This window comes from Carassius auratus, unplaced genomic scaffold (assembly GCF_003368295.1).
Source record: "Carassius auratus strain Wakin unplaced genomic scaffold, ASM336829v1 scaf_tig00005422, whole genome shotgun sequence".
Taxonomy (NCBI): domain Eukaryota; kingdom Metazoa; phylum Chordata; class Actinopteri; order Cypriniformes; family Cyprinidae; genus Carassius; species Carassius auratus.
The window spans coordinates 35,176-55,425 of NW_020523659.1; the positions used below are offsets into that span (position 1 = coordinate 35,176).

The 20,250-nt window shown below is 35.6% G+C and overlaps 1 protein-coding gene across 1 annotated transcript; it reads right to left on the bottom strand.

Annotated features, from left to right (window-relative positions):
* Positions 1 to 259: 259 nt before the first annotated feature.
* On the bottom strand, positions 260 to 16,248 carry LOC113070937 (FERM domain-containing protein 6-like). Its single transcript, XM_026244284.1, has 14 exons — positions 16,123 to 16,248; positions 9,981 to 10,180; positions 9,674 to 9,764; positions 7,921 to 8,000; positions 7,550 to 7,626; positions 6,378 to 6,573; positions 5,855 to 6,010; positions 5,223 to 5,288; positions 4,402 to 4,470; positions 4,067 to 4,241; positions 3,313 to 3,582; positions 2,801 to 2,932; positions 1,914 to 1,981; positions 260 to 1,835 (listed from the first exon to the last, which is right to left on the bottom strand). Exons 2-14 carry the CDS (start codon positions 10,056 to 10,058, stop codon positions 1,584 to 1,586), a joined length of 1,710 nt encoding a protein of 569 aa, XP_026100069.1. The 5' UTR covers positions 10,059 to 10,180; positions 16,123 to 16,248; the 3' UTR covers positions 260 to 1,583.
* Between the last annotated feature and the right edge of the window lie 4,002 nt (positions 16,249 to 20,250).

The following is a 20,250-nucleotide window of genomic DNA, read 5'->3' on the forward strand; positions in this document are numbered from 1 at the left end:
GAACCGGTTTGTCTACTTCTTGAAATATAATGTGACCGACTGACATGCACCGAGTGAGACGAGGCTGCATAGACCTATGTGGTTTTTAAAATATTTTGTATTAATTTTCAGGGCTTGCTTGGGTTGTTTTATGGACAGGTTGTATATGGAGGCCAGTAAGAGACCATTAATTACTCCTCATCCCTTTAATTACACAAATGTCTCGTTAAAAATGTCAGCGGACTGAGATACAATAATTCTAGTCAATAATACACAGTAAAGCGTTAAAATGTATTTCTATTTAATGAAAAACACATACACTTATTGTACTACTGAATTTAACACCTGCTATGTTTATTCATACTATACATTTTTCCTTTCACTGAAAGGAACACATATATGGGCATACTTTTAATAGGATGTGTGTTTACAATACATAGATAAGATTACACCCAACATTATGTACACAACCTCTGACGGCTTGATGTGTGTTTTGTAATTATTGAATTTAAAAGAGCTCCATGTATCCAGAACAAACAAACATGATCTGTACAGAGCAAATGAGTCTTTGTACTTATTGTTCTTTTAAAGGTTCAATACTTGTGTAGTAAAGAACTATGTGACATTATATTAAACCAGTGGTTAGATCTCATAAAAAAAACATACATGGAATATTTCGATCCTGATTGCAGGTTTAAGTGGAGTTTACACATGCTTTGTAACTTGGGAACAAGATTACTGTCTGTACACAATTCTAACAGGAGAATAGGTGGTGCATATTCAGTGTTTCATGACCGAAAATGACTCCAAAGACAGTGAACATTCATTTTTGTATCATATTTTATATGGTTAACCACTGCGCAATTGTACATGGCTGAATAAGTTGATGTATTGACATCAGTAATGTAACGGAGATTTTAAACATTAAATGGAACTCCAAGTTTTGTTTAAAGGAACATTTGGCATCTTATTGCATGAGTACAAGACATGTTTCTCTCTTCTTAGTGGACTTTCTGCTAGCTTCTATCTGTATTCATAATGTAATTCAGGGAGTGTTCCTCGAAGTTTGACATTCTCAAGCCATTTTAGAGCAAATGTGAAATTTTAAATGTAAAAGTTTACTTCCTTAAACAAACTTGGACGTTACAGCATGTCCTAACTACAGTAGGTGTGAACCAACAGGTATTTTGTCTGGCCACAAAGAATGTGAAAATGTTTCATTTTGATGTTCAATATACAGTTCAGCCACGCAGAACAGGATTTGGACCAATGAAAGTTCACTGTGGGCGGAGCCTTTTGTTGCTTATTGTATTCACAGGTGGCTAGAATTTAATTGAGAGAGAATGTTTTATCAACTCATTTTATCAAGGACACAGTTTTAGCATGGTAATGCCGGATTCTTCTAAGATTATTTATAAACACATTATGTAAAAAGTTCTACTTGTTGTATAATCGATAAAACAACCCACAATTGTTCATAGTGTCCTGTTGTTGATCAGCATAGAAACACATCTGAGCATTGGTTGAGTTTGAACAAAATTCCTGATGAAAATGTGTCCTGTAAGCGCTTCAGACAACACGAAGCTGTAGTCTTTCTCAGTTCCTTAAAGGACAAGCTCAAGTGCCTGATTATCATCCAGCAGGTCCAGAGATAGGCAGTTCGTGGAGCGCTGGACACTAAATGATGTATTGTCTGGACACAGGCTGGTTGGGGAATGTGGAAGCCCAAATGTATAGCTGACAGAGGTGTCTGGAACCGATTGCGTTCCCAAAGGGAGAAGAGGGGAATACAGTCGCACGTCATCCAGACTCAGACTGTAGCGGTCAGCGGGGTTACGAGACTTCTGATTTGAAACCTGTGATGGATAATGAGCAATTAGTGACATGATGAAGGAATGAAAAGGGAAAGATTGGAGAAGACAGAGACGGCAAACCTGTTTCATGCTGTCTGGATCACAATGGTCCACTTGATCGTTGACTGTAACTGAACTCATTTGTAAACCTAGAAACAGACATTACAGTAAAGATTTATACAGCAGATCTATATTCTCATCACAGTCTACAGGAAAAGATTGATTTACTGTATTTCAAATTTTTCAAAAAAAAAAAAAAAATTAGTCCTAATGCATTAATAAGCAAATATGCATTAAAGTGACAGTTTAGACTTTTCGATTTTTAACAATAAATAAATAAATAAATAAAAAGAATGCAAAAATCTTAAAAAAATAAATAATTAAAATTAACGAAAAGTTTTCCACAAAAATTTTAAGCAGCACACTTAATTTCAATAAAAATGTAATCAATTTCTTTATTAATCAGAATATTAGAATGACTTCTGTAGGATCACGTGACACTGAACACTTGAAGACTGAAGACAATTCAGCTTTGTGATCACAGGAATAGATTACATTTTAAATATATTAAAATAGAAAACAACTGTTTTGAATTATAATGTAATTTTTCACAACATTCGTATTTTTTCTGTATTTCTGATTAGATACATTCAGCTTTGAACAAGGTTTTTTTTGTTTTCTTTTTTTTTTTGTTTAACAAATAAACATTTATTGCATGACAATTCTTAAAAATATAATAATATATCAATCATATAATTAAAATAAATAACATAATAATGCAACATAAATATAATAATCACCATGATCATAATAAATATTAATACCAGTAGTGGTATGCATTCTCCATGTTTTACACATTTAGTAATGTTATTTTTTTTAAACAAATGAATCAGAAACAAATTAAATAATGTAGATAAGGTTTGAAAGTGCCCTAAATCTGATTTTATTTTTTTTTTAATCGTCATCACCTTTGAATTCAGTGTTTGATTGGATGGTGGGACAGTCGACGGACACGCCCTCCAGCAGCTCAGCCAATCGTAAGATATCCAAAGGATCGTCCACAGAGACCTCCCCAGGTTCCTTCACCACATCCTGCAAATCTACATTCAGATTTCATCACAATCTGTGCTTAAACTTATCGTAAATCTAACGTGTTGTGACACTCTTTCACTGTCAGTGCGACAGTGCGAACGTGACATTATGCATGTCAAGTTGGCAAAGCAAATAGACTAAATAACTTCAAAATAACCTTTACAGCTTCATCGATGTCTTTTCAGCACTACATATGCAAGGAATCCTAGCAATGCCTATCTGTCAGCAGACCATGTCAAATTGTTGCAAAACAACTGCACAAGTATTCAAGCCCAGCAAATGATATGTGATTCTAAAGCTAGCAGATGAGTTTAGAAAAATGTTGATTATTAATATAGTTGTATATATTTTTGAATACTGATCATGACTAAAGTTGTTTGACCCTCACCTTCCTCCTGCCACTCATCTTCATCCAGCCGAGCTTTGCTGCTCATGTCGATGCCAGAGGTGTGTGAGGAGCCGTGACTGACAGCAGAGATGAAGGAGTTTTCCTTCTCCTCCATGGAAACCATCTCTACAGAGACACTGTTTTGCCTGGTGTCTGCCTCAATGCCAGAGCTGCTGGTGGAGTGTCGAGACAGACGAGGACTGCCCTCGCTGCACGGATGATCCAGGTCCAGCTCATCACTGATGTACGATTCACGGTACCTCTTCTTCTCTGGATCCAAAAAAACATGACATGGCAGAAAAATTGATTTTACTAATAAGGGTGATTCTCACAAATGCTTGAACATATTTAAGTCTTACTTCAAAAAATAAATGATATTTTTTAATTTGGCAACCAGACATCACTGTTTTCAGGGAAAACTAACTAAACTAAAAGTTAGTAATTTATGTATACAACATATTCACAGTTTGTGGAAATATTAAATCCAATAAGAAAATATATGTTCGATACAATTTTATCTCATTTATTTATTTTTCTTGTGATGTAAAAGTCAGAATTTTGTTACCAAACTGTTTTGAATGGTTTGCTCTTTGATAGGGTTAATATTTACTGTTTTTCATTGTGTGATTTGCCAAATTATATTCATTAATGTGCTATAATAGAACCAAGTCCACTGAGAAGAAAACAAAAACCAAAATCATACTACAAAAGCAAGCATGACGGACATGTAAATGAATATCATTTGGACACACACCGTCTGTCTCCTCCAGCTGCCGCAGGTGTTTGAGCGCGGGCTGCAAACTGAGGTACAGTCGGTGACAGGAACTTAAATGCAGCAGAAGATGTCGGGAACGAAAAGCCGAACCCGTGTAGTATACCAGCTTCCTCGCTGAGGGCAAACCATCCGGCTGGATCTCAAACTTCTTCCCCTGTGCAGAGAGCAGAAGACATAACCTCTGTATTTTTAAAAACTGAAATACTTTTAATGTTAGAGCACCACAATTCAAATCACATCAATGAGAACAGATAAATCAACCATAAACCATAAATCAACAAATCACTTGAAATGATGGAAAAATTAAATGTTACCAGAAAGGTGAGTCGTCCCACATGAAACCAGGGGAAGTCATACAGCAGATCACGCACATTGTTCAGCTCCTGCAAATAATAGTATAACGTAATATATAATATTATAACATATATACATAACATTATCATTATATTTTATTACAAATTAACACATAACAGTTCGTTCCAAGCCCAAATTATTCAGATGAAGTAGTTTCCTGAAAATAGAACTAACATTTTGATCTCCTAACCCTTCTTGCTACAAAACCCACTTCCACAGATCATTTGTTAATATAAGCTTATTTGGCAATGTGAGAAAGGATTCATATATAAATCCTGTTCTTTATAAAAGCAGAAAAGGGAGCCCATTTAAGGTTGGGGTTAGGGCCTCACCACATATGGTCTCTGATCTCTTAGACACAGGGCCCTTAGTTGAATCCAACCCAGACGCTTTAATGGGCAGATCAGAGGACTCAAGGGAAAGGCATGCACTCCCAAACAAATCCTTGTTTATGGACTGAAACGTCTAATATATGCATTCCAGTCAGGCCTATCTGGAGAGCTCTGTCGTTGTGATTGGCAAAATCAAAGAGAAAACACAGAACTGCGCTGAATCACAGAATGATGCACAATGAAGTAGGCCATTACATGTGCTTTGCAGTGAAAAGCAACCAAAGGTCTGTCATTTTCAATGAGGGCTGGTGATTTCAGATAATGTGCAACAACTACTGTTGCAATGTTGCTGTGTCTGATTTTTGCACTGCTGCAATTTATATACAAAAAAGTGTTTTCCCCTATTTTTAATGGCAAGAAAAACACCTCATGCATTCAAAAACACACACCTGATACACTTGCATTCCTCGTAAAGTGAGTCCAAGCAGCGCTGAACCTTTTTCTTCTTTCTTGTCCTACAGGAAAGAGGCACAGGCTTATTAACATTAATGTACAGTGTATAGCATATATACACTATATAAATAACTTTAAAATATTATTAATATTACATATTAATACAATTATTCAAATCTATATATGTATATACGTAGTATTATATTACATGCACATACAAAACTGAAAGTTTGGGGTCAGAAAAATTGTGTATTCCTTTTTTAAAGAGGTCTGCTATGCTCACAAAGGGTGCATTAATTTGATCAAATACAAAGTAGAACAGTAATATTGAAATATTATTACAATGAATGTATCCTGTTATGGTACAGCTACATTTCCAGCAGCTATTACTCCAGTCTTCAGTGTCACATGATCCTTCAGAGATCATTCTATCATCGGCTGAGCTGCTGTTGTAATATGACTCAGTCAAGCACACTGCAGTTCCATAATGTGCCACAAGTAGTGAAGAAATGACTTCACCTTTAACTTCTACTTTGATGAAAACATTTTCAGAAGCTCCCTACATTCCACAGCTGAGAATATCTTGACCTACAGCAAGACATGCTGATAACCGTGCGTGACCTCTCACCTTCTGTAGGCGATAAAAGGTGACTGGGACATCCTCCAGACGGCAGGATTCTCTGATAAAGAGCAGGACAGCGTCACACGAAGACATCCCCCACAGCTCTTTATGAACCTTGGGCCCGTGACACAGCAGGTAGTCAATTCCACGTTTCGCAATTATCTATAAGAGAGCAGACACGGGTCATGCGTGATTATAAAAGGAGTATGGGCACACACCATGCTTTATTAGACTTTAATTAAACTTTAATCAAACCTCTACTGTAAAAACACAACAAGAATTTGCTGGTTTGATGCTTTTCAAATAATGCTAGTCAAACAGCATGGTCTTTCTGGTGAAGTTGGTTGTCCAAAAAGTCTTGATAGTTAAAAATGCTAGGGAGGCCATTAGCATACCCACATCCAAATGCCAAAAATCCTGGACTTTACCATTTAAACCCAATCTTACTATGATTGAAAACAAAGTAAGCACCTCTTGCTTGGATTCAAATCTATGTGATTGTATTTTATACACTCTAATGAAGATTTACCCAGGGTGGAAAGTATTCTTTGGGTTGGAAATACGCAGCGTGTCCCTGACTGTGGCTGTCTGAGGGGTGGTCAGAGTGATCGGCCTGTAGGGCGTATCCTGCTAGCTGGAAATAGACTTCCTCCTGCTGTCGGCATTCGGAGCGCAGGACACGTTCCCGCAGATCATAGTAGTACAGTTTTCTCGCTTTACGCTCACTGAGAACACAGAAAAAAAAGAAAAGAAAAAAAAAAACAGCATCAGAAAAATGTTTTAGCAAGAATGATTTTTTATTTATAATCCTATTTCCAATAAATCCTGTTCTTTAGAACTTTATTTATTAAAGGTTTAGTTCACTTTGATCGAATCCGAGAGTTTTCTGACCCTCCATAGAGAACAGTGCAACTGAAATGTTCCCAGACCCAGAAACTTAGTAAGGACATTAGTAATATAGTCCAAGGAGGGTCAGAAAGCTCTCAGATTTCATCAAAAAATATCTTAATTTGTGTTCCGAAGAGGAACAAAGGGGTTTGTGATGGCATGAGGGTGAGTAATTAATGACAAAATCTTTAGGTGAACTAACACTTTAAAGAATCATGACACTAAAGACTGGAGTAATTATGCTGAAAATTCAGCTTTATCATCACAAAAAATTAATTATATTTAAAAAATATTAAAATAGAAAGTGTTATTTTATATTGTTATAATATTTAACATTTCTGTTAAATAAATGCAGCCTTGGTGAGTGTGAGACTTCTTTCAAAAGCATTAAAACGGTCCCTAAACTGAAAAATTTAATGTTTGAAATTAAATGTTTCTAAGGAATTCACATCAAGCCTAATTTAAAACTTCAAAATAGAACAAACATCGTTTTCTAATTTAACTATAATAAAATTAATAAATTAATTTTAAAATACATTTAATGACTCTCCTCGGGCTCTCTGCAAAATACTCCACTCATTTCCCACATTTAATAAAATCTAAAGTTAGGCTGAGTTTCATTAAGCAGTTTTTAAGTTACACCAAATTATTCCTAATAAAAACAGCTTTCAAAGACAGGCCACATTAAAACCAGATCACAAGCCCACTCAAACTGGCCTCAGACCCTGGTGGATTAAAACTAATGAAGGAAAGAGGCCAAGGAGAGGATACCTCCCTTCACAAATGTTCGGGAATCTCTGGCCTGTTTCTTACCAGATGAGTCTGCCATTCTGCACATAATACTGGACCTTCAGACAGAGCAGGGGAGGAATTGACCTCCTCTGTGAACCCTGCCGAGAGAAAGAACAGGCTTGACTAGGTTACTGTGGCAACCCCCTCATTATGACGTCACTCCCACATCCCAACCGGCTTACTAGTGTTTATCTTTACTATCATACTGTAACCGCCCTGATGACCACAGGGAACACAGATCACATGGTACAGTGATTCTGTCATGGAATCAGTAGAATCACAACACTATTTATATTTATATGACTATAACATTGATGAACCATGGTATTTTACAGATATGTAAAATACCACCATGGAACTACTGATAACGATGGAGGACTGTGTTAGCTCACCTTCCCTGAGTCCTGTTTCCACTCCTTAGGAAAGTACTTAGCAAGTTTCTCTTCCAAGTCCAGAAAAATGTGCTCATTGTCTAAAATAGCCCAGAAAGGACACACAGGAAACAAGCGTAAATGCTTTCGGCATGCAAACAATGGCATCATGAATTCATGCATGAAATCTGCCCAACAATGACCTCAATTAGGAAGACGGCTGGAATGAAAAGACCCGTTGAGCCATTGGTGAACGCAGGGCCCAGTATGCAACAACCCCAACTGCAGACAAAACTTATCCCAGTAAAAACTTGCAGTTTCATGCCAGAGCGATTGTGATTGCAAAAGAATTCTAGCACTTTGCGTAAATCGTGTAAACACTTCTAAAAAGGAGCTTGTGCAAGAATGGAATTAAGATGGTTTAAATAAATGTCAAAATAGAAAATGAAAGAAGATTTAGCTAAGACCAATAAATAGATGTTAAATGTTTCAAGCACATTCTTTTCATTCAAGTGGTCCATGTGATTTATTTCATTTGCCAACATGACCCCTTAAGTATTTGTATGCAACACACACACACACACACACACACACACACACACACACACACACACACACACACATATATATATATATATATATATACACATATATTACATTGGTTTGATTACTTTTGATCAATTTAATGTTCTGCTGGATAAAAGTTTTTTAAAAAAAGAAATCAAATTCAACTTCTGAATAGTAGTGTATCACAGTTTACACAAAAATGTTAAGCAGCAAAAACTCTTTTCATCTGTTTTATACATAGGGTAATTCATATTAAGTTTTAGATTCTCTCAGCATGATTATATTGTGTGTTTTAGTATCTATACAAACAGAAAAATAATGTTTTTACAAGTGCAAGTTCACATTCCATTCAGTTTATCCATCCTTTATCACTGCTAACTTCGCATCCCTACCTCCCTCACTAAATGACTCAAACTCTTTCTGACTCACTGTCTCTTTATCTGAGGTTCATGATGAGAAGGTTGTGACCCTGCTAAATGCTAAGCCAATATCAATTGCTCTCTCCTGCTGCCTCTGCAGTGAAGTGGTGATTCATGGTGAATTCCAGGCTTAAAGTTAATATAGCTTGATTCCAAAGCCTCAGGGGTCACCAACCCTCAAACACACAAAAACAAAAATGCTCTTGTCCAAGAGAAGAGTGACGCAAAATATCGTAAAAAGGTATTGAAGGGAAGAAAATGAGAGCAAAATGAGAACAAACTCATCTTAATAGAGCCTTACCAGAATGGCAAAAGACAAATATTAGATGCCACATTAGTTTTAAATGGATTGTGCAGTTCATATATTGCTTGAATTGGCAAACAACTTGAAGGCCTTGAGCTGTAAGCATTTGCATTTGAAAATCTTTAGTGAACGACAAATAAAACTCAAATGTGGTTACAATTTCCATTTACAGTAGGTACAAAAACACACGTCCTTTAAGATTCACATACACTCTAAAAATAAAGGTTCTTTTGCATCTATGGTTCCATGAAGAACCATTAACATTGATGGAGCCATTCCATTGCACAAAAGGTTTTTAATAATGGAAAAAGTTCTATAGATTATTATAATGCTCTTTACACTAAGAAAACAATGGTTCTTTTAAGAACTGTTCACTGAGAGATTCTCTGGTGAACAAAAAAGGATTTTACTATGACATCACTGCAAATCCCCCTGTTGCAACCTTTAAATGAGTACAGTGTAATTGGGAAATATAAATTCTTACTTTTGACTAAAGTCAATCCAAAGTAGTGCAGCTCTTTAACCCCAAGAAGCTCACAGACACGATGAAACACATCTTGACCCGTTGCTTTTAGCTTGGAGGAAAAGAAAAACAGATTTGACAATTAATCAGGTACAAAAACATGATTTTAAAATGCTAGCATTCAGCTCAATAAACACACATTTGCACATTTTATATACTGTATATTACAATATACTGTAAAGTGCAGCCTTCCTCAGGTTATTACTTTTTTGTCATTTGTCATTGCTGCATATCACATTATGAAATATTACAAGAGCTGAATATTTACCCCCACTGTGATGTCCAATGTCTCCTTGGTGGGCAGTAGGACACATACTGTCCTCTTTAGTTTGGTGGGGACAGACATGGCCTATGAAATCTCATCCACATACACTCATGCGTACACACACATACACTCACACACTGACACTGGCCTCTTTCTCTTCAAGATGCTTTGCCTACAGGTATTGGCTCCTTCATTTTGAATATCTGCAAAAGAACACAAACAACCAGACTCTGCTTCAGTGTAAGTCTATAGAATTTCATGCCCATTTTATTGTCTTCCAGGTGGAAATCATATTCTTGAAAAGTAATAGGACACCTCTCCTCAACAAACTTTATGATATGAGATACCAATATACAGGTGTATCTCAATAAATTAGAAAGTTGTGGAAAAGTTCATTTATTTAAGTATTCAACTCAAATTGTGAAACTCATGTATTAAATAAATTCAACGCACACAATATTTTAAGTGTTTGGTTCTTTTAATTGTGATGATTTTGGCTCACATTTCACAAACACCCACCAATTCACTATATCAACAAATTAGAATATGGTGACATGCCATTCAGCTAATCAACTCAAAACACCTGCAAAGGTTTCCTGAGCTTTTAAAATGGTCTTTCAGTTTGGTTCACTTTAGGCTACACAATCATGGGAAGACTGCTGATCTGACAGTTGTCAAGAAGACGATCATTGACACCCTTCACAAGGAGGGTAAGCCACAAAACATTCATTGCCAAAGAAGCTAGCTGTTCACAGAGTGCTGTATCTAAGCATGTTAACAGAAAGTTGAGTGGAAGGAAAAAGTGTAGAAAAAATAGATGCACAACCGACCAAGAGAACCTCAGACTTATGATCACCTCCATGCCACGCCGAATAGAGGCAGTAATTAAAGCAAAAGGGGCTTTAATTATTATTATTTATTTTTTTTGGTCTTATGAAGTAATCTAATTTGTTGAGATGAATTGGTGGGTTTTTGTGAAATGTGAACCAAAATCATCACAATTAAAAGAACCAAAGACTTTAAACTACTTCAGTCTGTGTGCATTGAATTTAATACACAAGTTTCACAATTTGAGTTGAATCACTGAAAAAAAGGAGCTTTTCCATGACATTCTAATTTATTGAGATGCACCTGTTGTAACTGAAGAATGAAGAATGATTAGTTCTATGCTGAAATATCTGCCGATATCTTTTTTTATATCTCTTTTCTCATATTTTAAAACAAGGCAAAAAAAAAAAAAAAAAAGAAACACTGGAGTAATTAAAATGTCTAGACTTTCCAGTGATGTTGATGACGTCTGTGGTGGAATATGAGGTTTTATCCTGCTCTCATATTTCTTGCAAACTCGTCCCTCAGTTTAATCATGCAATCAAAGCTCATTACATTGCATAATTTACCCATTTGAGTGTGTCAGATTATGTAAACATCCAATTATGTAACGATGAAATTAATGCTAAACAATGATTCTTGGAGATCGTGTGGTCAATTTTATTAGGTGATCTTATCGTGTTTGTGGAACTTCACTTTTCCTATAACGTAGATAAGCTCACCTGTGAAAACATCACAGGCAGCAGATGCATTCCCCACATTTTTGGGCTAATTCCACCTGCTGTATGTCCTGCTGATACAAAGCTAACCCTATAATGTGTACTTTTGCACCCATTATATAATGCTGTGAAATGAATGTATTTGGACACTTAAGTCACAATTAAAAAAATATATATATATATATATTTTTTTACCAAAAATTATTTTCACACAGGTGTCATAGCAAAGTATCCTCTCTACCTCAGGCTATCCAAGATGGTAACATATCTGGCGTATTTTAGAAATTCATCATTTGTTTACCAATGGATCCTCTGCAGTAAATGGGTACCATCAGAATGAGAGTCCAAACAGCTGATAAAAACAAAGTTTTTAACTTTAAATAATTGCCTCCAGGAAAAACTACAGGTCATCTATCTATAATATTGCTTTCTCCAGTGAAAAAGTCTTCTCTGATTGACAAACATGCACAGATCGTGCAATGTTTTATTTGAAAATAGTTCTAAACAAATATGTTTGTGGATTTTGATGTGAGAGGACAACAGAAAACAGATACTTTTTCACTGGAGGAATATTATAGATTTTGGACAGTATATGGACAGTTTTTTGTTCAGAAGCAATGGTTTAAAATTAAAAATTTACTAATGATGGATTTGTTTATTACAAACATGCAGCTTTACACTTCATAAGAAGTTAATTGATGAACTGGAGTCTTGTGGATTATTGTGATGTTTTTATCAGCTGTCTGGTCTCTCATTCTAATGGCATTCATTCTTCAAAGCAGAGGATCACTGATGAGAATAATGCATTCTTTTCGATAAAAAAATATACTCACCTACATTTTGAATAGCCAGATTGGGAGTGAACTATTTTGGATTAACAATTCCTTTAACATTTAACAACCACAAAGTGGTGGATTTAATCCATTATAACGTGTAATGCTTTTCTTAGAGTCTGAACCTACAAATGGTATTTACGTTCAAATACCATATGTATTCTAGATGTTTAGATAAAGCTTTGTATATTAATTAGCTATTGGCTGTAATTAGGCTGTTTCTCTCTCACATTGCATTTACAGGGGTGTGTTTTATTACAGGTGATTCAGAGCCACGGTGATGTCAGTCCACACCTGTGAATCAAGACAATATATATACTGTTAACCGCTACAGCCTCAGGGGAATCCAGCTGTCAGCTGCTAGTTGAAGACGGAGATATGGTGATAAAGGTATAGGCCTAGATAACCCCAAAAAATGAAGATTTCACTTTTGTTGGATGGCATGCAGTGCAAAACATTACTTAGGTTTATTTGTTTGATGCTTCCGAGACTATTACAACTAGACTATTACAACTCTTCTCACATTTTTGAAAAAGCCCAATCTAAACTAGCAAACAAACAGCTTGTTAACCATGGTGCTATTATAAAATCAGAAACTGCAAAAACAATGTCCGATACTTCAAACAAAACCAATTGTATAAGTCTGAATGCCTTAAAACCCAAGCAGTCAACAGTTTTAAGTTGTAACAGTTGAAACTTAAATGTTTTTGCCCAAATCATCTGAGCTTATTTTTGAGCCCTGATATATTTATTTACATCCCATTTGGTATAATTCAATTCTATTGTCAATATTATACATATCAGCATTAAATCGGCACCAAAAATTGTCAAACTGCTGATAATGCAGTTTAAAACTTCAAACCAACTCAAAGCCCACAGTCCTGTTTGTTCAACCTGTAAGTGAATGAGACATGAACGCCTCAACACACCGTCCCAGGAGGAAGTGCGTGAGGTCAGAGAGAGACTTTGCCAGTGACCACATCTCCCGACAGAGCTCCAGGTGGTACAACTCTCTGCCGGGTGGGATTTATGGGGGTTTTTCTTTAAATCGATTAATCAGATTAAATCTGACCTGTCTGGAGACCTCTGCTCTGGACTTAGTTTAAATACCCTCGTGTTGGGCAAAACCAAGTTTATTATTTACATTACATTTACATTTATTCATTTAGCTGACGCTTTTATCCAAAGCGACTTACAATTGCTATATATGTCAGAGGTCGCACGCCTCTGGAGCAACTAGGGGTTAAATGTCTTGCTCAGGGACACATTGGTGCCTCACAGTGGATTCGAACCTGGGTCTCTCACACCAAAGGCATGCGTCTTATCCACTGCACCAACACCACCCATTATCACAACTAAAACTAAAACTATTAAAAAACATTTTTGGTAAATGAAATCAAGCAATAAATGAAAAACTTAAACTAAATGAAAATTAGAAATGCCTTGGCAGCTAACTGAAATAAGTTTAAACTGAAGCACTAAAAATTACTAGCTAGAAATAAATAAAAACGGAAATGTAAGTAATACAAAACTAATAAAAATGACAAAATTACTAAAAAGAAAAAGAAAACTATAAAACACGTATAAAAAAATAAATTGTAACAAAAAAGTGGAAAGTATAAGGACTGCTTTTCACTGTTTTCAATTTACTTTTACATTACATTTACTTTAAGTAATTTAGCAGACGCTTTTTTTCTAAATTGACTTACAAATGATGACAACAGTAGCAATCAATCAAAGCTAATCCTAACCCCAACAAATTTAATTACAATATTCAATTTCAGTATTCATAAAAGCATTTAATTCATATCATTTCAACTGAAGTATCAATTTTGTGTAAGATACAGAATATTAAGTCATTATGCACTGATAAATTTACACTCCAGTGCTGTTAGCCACTAATCAAATGACTGAATCAATGAGCTGAACACAAGAACCAAATCCATCAATTTGTGAATGAAAACATTCAGACACGGTTTGTGAACCAGAAGAAACAAATTCAAAAGATTAACTGAAAATATCCAACTCAAAAGTATGATTGGTACCTGTCCATCACACAAAGATATTTTAAGACTTACATTAAAGCCAACAAGTCATTTAGGCTTTATTTATAATCATTTTGCATCCTTGGCGGAAAAGTGTTACTCTAAAACGAATCAAACTTTCAGGCACACAAGCCTCCCTGAAAACAATAATTGTAAATCAATCTTCTTCTAGTATGCATCCTTCAGACTGGAAAAGCCACTTACTCTGCAAGGACAGATAAAGTAGGATCACTCGAGCCTTGAAGCAACAACAAATCTTCAGCACAACAACACCAACAGACTGCGGCTATGTGCTTAAGGAGTTTTCCTTCCTATGTCACGATCCCAACACCTCCGAAGACATGCAAATAAGCACTGTGTGTGCCAATTATAGGACAATTCCAGTGAAAATATACTCAGATAAGCCTCAGGGCAACTGATACACGATGAGCTTGTTTGTTAAGGAAAGAATTTGACCAGTGTTGGTGCAATGGTGCATCCAAGCATAAAGCAGGCACTTCAAGTGAAATGAGGTTCCTACAGGACAGCACCTTGAGTTATTGCACAATACCAATCACAAAGCTTTACCAACTACTAAGATCTGAGAACAAGTCAAAAGCCGGTTTTCCACCTTCCCATGACTCTGAAAAAACACTCATCATCTTGTCATGAACCATCATACCTCTCTGCCCGTTGAATGTGCATTCATGTTTAGACCTGTCAGAGGGTGAGTCTGTTATATCCAATTGCCTTCCTTTCTGTACCGTTCACACAGCCAAGAAGTTCAATTCAGCTGTGTTTAATATGATCAAAGACTATATATTTTTTCATCTATGATCAATATTTTGTAGTCTAGTGCATTAAATCCAATGAATTACAATTTGACAATGACAATGTATTTATATAGCACACTTAATTACAACTTCAGCTGACCAATGTGCTTTCCAACAAGTCATCAAAATCAGAAAAAAAACACACAACAGACAAACTGAAAAGTTATAAAATCATACGAATATCCCATCAGCCATATTCTATAGAAAATAAAAATGTCTTTAGTCTGGACTTAAATATATTAAGAAAAGAAGCTTGTCTAATGAATAGTGGCAAGGCGTTCCAAATCCAGTTCATTGTCTGAACTGGTGTCCTCATACACCATTATCTCACTATTTATATGAAGAAACAACCTGCAGAACAACTTCATGGGTGGGAAAGTGTAGAAGTTTCAGTAACACTCAAGAAATCACACAAATCAGCCTTATTTCCAGCTTTAGAATAGATATCAATCTTAAATCTGTTAATGACCAATGAAAAGTTGCACTAGTTCTATATCGTCAACAAGATTGTAGTGGCAGTTCACTGCTCAATATATGCAAAAAATTATGAAAGAATTAAGATTATTTCTAAAACAAATTGGGAATAATAATAATAATAAAAATGCTTAATTGTATTATTTGTAAAACTGACTATGAAGAGAAAAGAATTGCAAAACGACCATTCATTAATTAATTACTTGGTAAATATTGCAGAAGGAAAACAACAGCAACAAACAAACGAATTACAGGACTCCATAGGAATGAAGGAACCGAAGTGTGATTTGTTCTTATAACTGTAGCTAAAATTATTATGTAACGTTACACATACTTAACTAACTACCACTGTCCAGAACATAATAACGCAACTACTAGTGCATTAGACTTTCATATATAAATAAATGCTCTTAAAAGGTTACAAATGAACTTACCGCTAATTTAAATCCCGGGTGTAAGTTTGTTTTGAGGGTTGAGGGTTTTGCTGTTGTGGTAAAACTCAATTCACATAAACACAGCCTCGCGCTCACTGACTGACTGACTGACTGATGATGAGTCTCGTAGCTGTGGATCGGACTGAACCAAATTATCACCGTGAGGGGGGAGGATTCATCACACCGTACTAACAACCAATACATTACAACTGATTTAAATACGTAGGATTTTTCAGCGAGAACAATCAATGCACAATAAAAATGAAATAGTGATGGAAAACTGTCCAATTCTTGCTGTTCGTAGTAAAAACCTACATAAACAAACCCCCCCTGCGCAAAATTAATGAAAATGTATAACCCTCCTTTAAACTGATACACAACAACAACAGTCTGTGTGTGAGAGAAAAATGTTGAACTGTATGCACTGCATTTTGTTGCGGTGATGAAAGAATGCAGTAAAGATCTGTATAAAGTGTAAAATGCATTAATTACTCTAGGTTTTACTACAAACTTGTTTACTGGTGATGCAGGCCTTGTAAAAACAGGATGCTGAACTACAAAAAAAAATAATTCTTATACAAAGAAAGAAAGAAAGAAATGAGAGCTAACAATGATTTTGTAGCCTTATTATAGTCATAAAAATAATGAATTTTTATGGCTATAATAAGATTTTATGACTATATTATGGCTGTAATAAGAACGTTACAACCGGAGAAGGATCCTCAAACCTTTCTAAAGCCATAAAAATAAGTAATTTCAAAGAACAAGAAACCTTCTCAAATAAATATATAAATAAAAATATAAATAAAAAGTTAACACAGATATCATAGCCATCTTATTGTTGTCTTTTCATAAAATAATATAAAAAAAAAAAAATGTGTTCATGACCGTAATAAGCTGACAATTCTGAAACCTTCTTACCACAGTCATAAAAAATAAATAAATTCAAGACCATGAAACTTCTAACCATAATAAATAAATAAATAAATAAAATTATGAAACTTTACACTGATTTAAGGAAGCTCATGTTTTTAAATCAGTAACAATATCTGTAGTAACAAAGGTCACAGAAATTATTAGGGATGCTAGGGACATGTCCCTACCATGTTCATAGATTTGTGTTGGATGAATTAAAATATTTACATTTACATTTCTTCATTTAGCAGACGCTTTTATTCAAAGCCACCTAAAATTGAGGAATACAATAAGCGATTCATGATAAAGAGGCAATTAAAGACAGGGAGTGCTTGCAATACAAAGTTTCAGGCATTGTTCATATTAATACAAGATAGACAAAGAGAGATTAAGGAAAGAGAAAGAAAAGTTTTTTTTTTTTTTTTTTTTTAAGATTAAGTGAAATGGTAAAGGAAGAGATGAGTTTTCAGGTGTCGTTTGAATATTGTCTGTGATTCAGCATTCTGGATAGGGGTGGGAAGTTACAGTAATTTCACCAGCCAGGAACGGTGAACGAAAAGGTTCTGGAAAGTTTGCCTCTCTGTGATGGTACCACGAGGTGTCGCTCACTAGCGGATCTCAGACTTCTGGAGGGGATGCAGATTTTGTAATAGTGAGTGGAAGTAGGCAGCAGCTGAGCCTGTGGCTGTTCTATATGCAAGCATCAATGTCTTGAACTTAATGCAAGCCGCAACTGAGAGCGAGTGTAGGGAGATAAAGAGAAGTTTGACAACTCTGAATCAATTAAACCATCATAAAATGATTATCTGTTTCAAAGCGCTCCAACTGGGTAGCATATAGCGAAGAAATGAATTAAGATTGGGATTTCAAAGTGGATTTGTGAATAATTAGATTTTGGAATTTCGCGTTTAGTGATTTAGATCAGAACTTCAGAGCGAGTTCGTGAATTTTTTTATTCAGATCAGAACTTCAGAGCTCAAAGAATGAACCATTTGATTGGGACTTCGGAGTGGGTTCACAAATCTTTCGTTCATGAACAGGACTTCAGTGCGGGTTCATAAATCATTGGTTTTAGATCAGATCATTTATCGCAAATCATTTATTGCAGATCAGGACTTCATAGTGTGCATCGCAAATCTTTTTTTTTAAATTTCCTTCTTTTCAAATTTCCTTTTTTTAATGGTTTTATGATAGTAAATGTGTAGGAACCATTTTGTTGTTGTTGTTGTTGTTTTTACAATTTTAATGGTTAAACTATGTTTACTGGATACAAAACCAAATTTGGTCATTTTGTTACTATTGTTTAATAACCAAGGGTTTTTTTCACCTTAAAAGGACATAAGATGGAGATTCAGTTTTTACTGCTTTTGGGTTAACAGAACTTTGGATAGTTTCAATATACTTGTCTTGATTAGTGGATTAGTTTCAGGAGAAACTCTGTTGACCTTCCCCCACTGACCATCGACAGCTCGACTGTGGAGAGAGTCCTGGGGGTGCACATCACAGAGGATCTCACCTGGACCACCAACACCATGTCAATCTCCAAGAAGGCACAACAGCACCTACACTTTTTTCCACCGGCTGAAAAGAGCAAGTCTCCCTCCACCATAGAGAGCGTACTGACCAGCTGCATCACTGTCTGCTATGGGAACTGTAATGCAGCAGACCGCAAGATCCTCCAGTGGACAGCACAGCTGCAAAGATCATTGGTGCCCCTCTCCCCTCTATCCTGGACATTTTCCTAACACGATGCTCCAGCAAAGCCAACAGTATCATGACAGACCCCACCCATCCCTCCCACAGTCTTTTCCAGCTTCTATTATCAGGAAGACGGTACCAGAACATCAGAGCCTGCTCCGCCAGACTGCTCAACAGCTTTTCCCTATATATATATATATATAGTATATCTGTCAGTAGGTTAGTTGTGTATAGGTTTATACTGTTTTACTTCATTATTGTATGTCTGCATTTATGTAGGACTGTGGTTCTGTGAGGTACGATATTTCGTTCGACTGTATGTCCACACATGTAGCGGAATGACAACAAGCCTAAACTTGAACTTGAAAATGTAAAATTTAGCAAGGACAAAACAAAATTTAAGACTTACATTAAAGCCAACAAGTCATTTAAGCACAAAAAACAAATCTCCTCACATTTATTCTGTATTCTTTTTTTCTTCACTTCTGCAAGGTTTCTTCTTCTTTCAAAAACAATAAAGTCTCTGGAACTGCCTAGGTCCGACTAAATCCATAACAATCAGATTACTAATCAAGATCAGCATTAACCTGTCTGAGATTACACTAATTCAGTGCAGTGGAGAGCCATTCCACATTTAACTTAGTCTGATCAGAATGCAAAATTATTAAAACAAACAATATTTAAATCAAATGGTGATTTGGCTAATAAAAGGAGTAAAAAATTACTCTGACTGTTATTCAGCAAGAAAACAGGAGTGTATGTTGAGCGTGCTGTTTGTGTGGGGTGATTAAGGGTCAGTTAGGGGGCATGACAGGCCATTAGGTATTATCTTCTGCTTCCATTGTGCCAAAAAGATGTCCGCTGTCTTGCCAATTTCAGCCTCTTGAGAGTCTCCAGGAAAATAGCTGTGTGCTATTTTCAACCCCTGACCCCTGCTGTGATCATATTCACATGACCTTCGATCCCTGGCTTTTCCTCATGGCATCATCCCGCATCACCGTCCAGCACTCTGAGAGGGAGTCTGGAGATGGTGCTGCTCAACAGGCTGCTTTTATTCAGGTCTTTAAGGTTTCCATGGTGACCCCACATTCCAAAGATCAGCTGGTTTCAAGAGGCCACATGCAGCAAAACACTGAGCTAAATAGAGGGGGAAAACACTTCTATTATACAGGATCATTCCATGCACACACACACACACACACAAATTGTTTGTTAGACTAAAACAAATAGGATTTAATAATTCACTATAAAATGTTTTTAGAGCAATGAAATTCCAACTTTTTTATTCCAAAATAAAAAATTAAGTACCAGTTTTTAAGTTATAGTTATCTAAAGGAAAATAAGAAAAATAAAATAATCTTTTTTATTATTTAAGCTAATTGCCAAGGCAACATTTCTCATTTTCATTTAGCAAATTTACATTTATATTTAGTAAACATTACAGACAAAAACACTAAAACATTATATTAAAATAAACACATTAAAATAATTTAAAGAACATATAAAAAAGTAAAA

Excerpts from the sequence above, each read along its gene's own strand:
- LOC113070937 (XM_026244284.1), bottom strand. The coding sequence starts at position 10,058 with ATGTCTGTCCCCACCAAACTAAAGAGGACAGTATGTGTCCTACTGCCC. Across the intron at positions 7,627-7,920 it reads GGAAACAGGACTCAGGGAAG|GGTTCACAGAGGAGGTCAAT; the intron begins GTGAGCTAACAC and ends TTCTCTCGGCAG. Across the intron at positions 6,011-6,377 it reads AAGAATACTTTCCACCCTGG|ATAATTGCGAAACGTGGAAT; the intron begins GTAAATCTTCAT and ends GCTCTCTTATAG.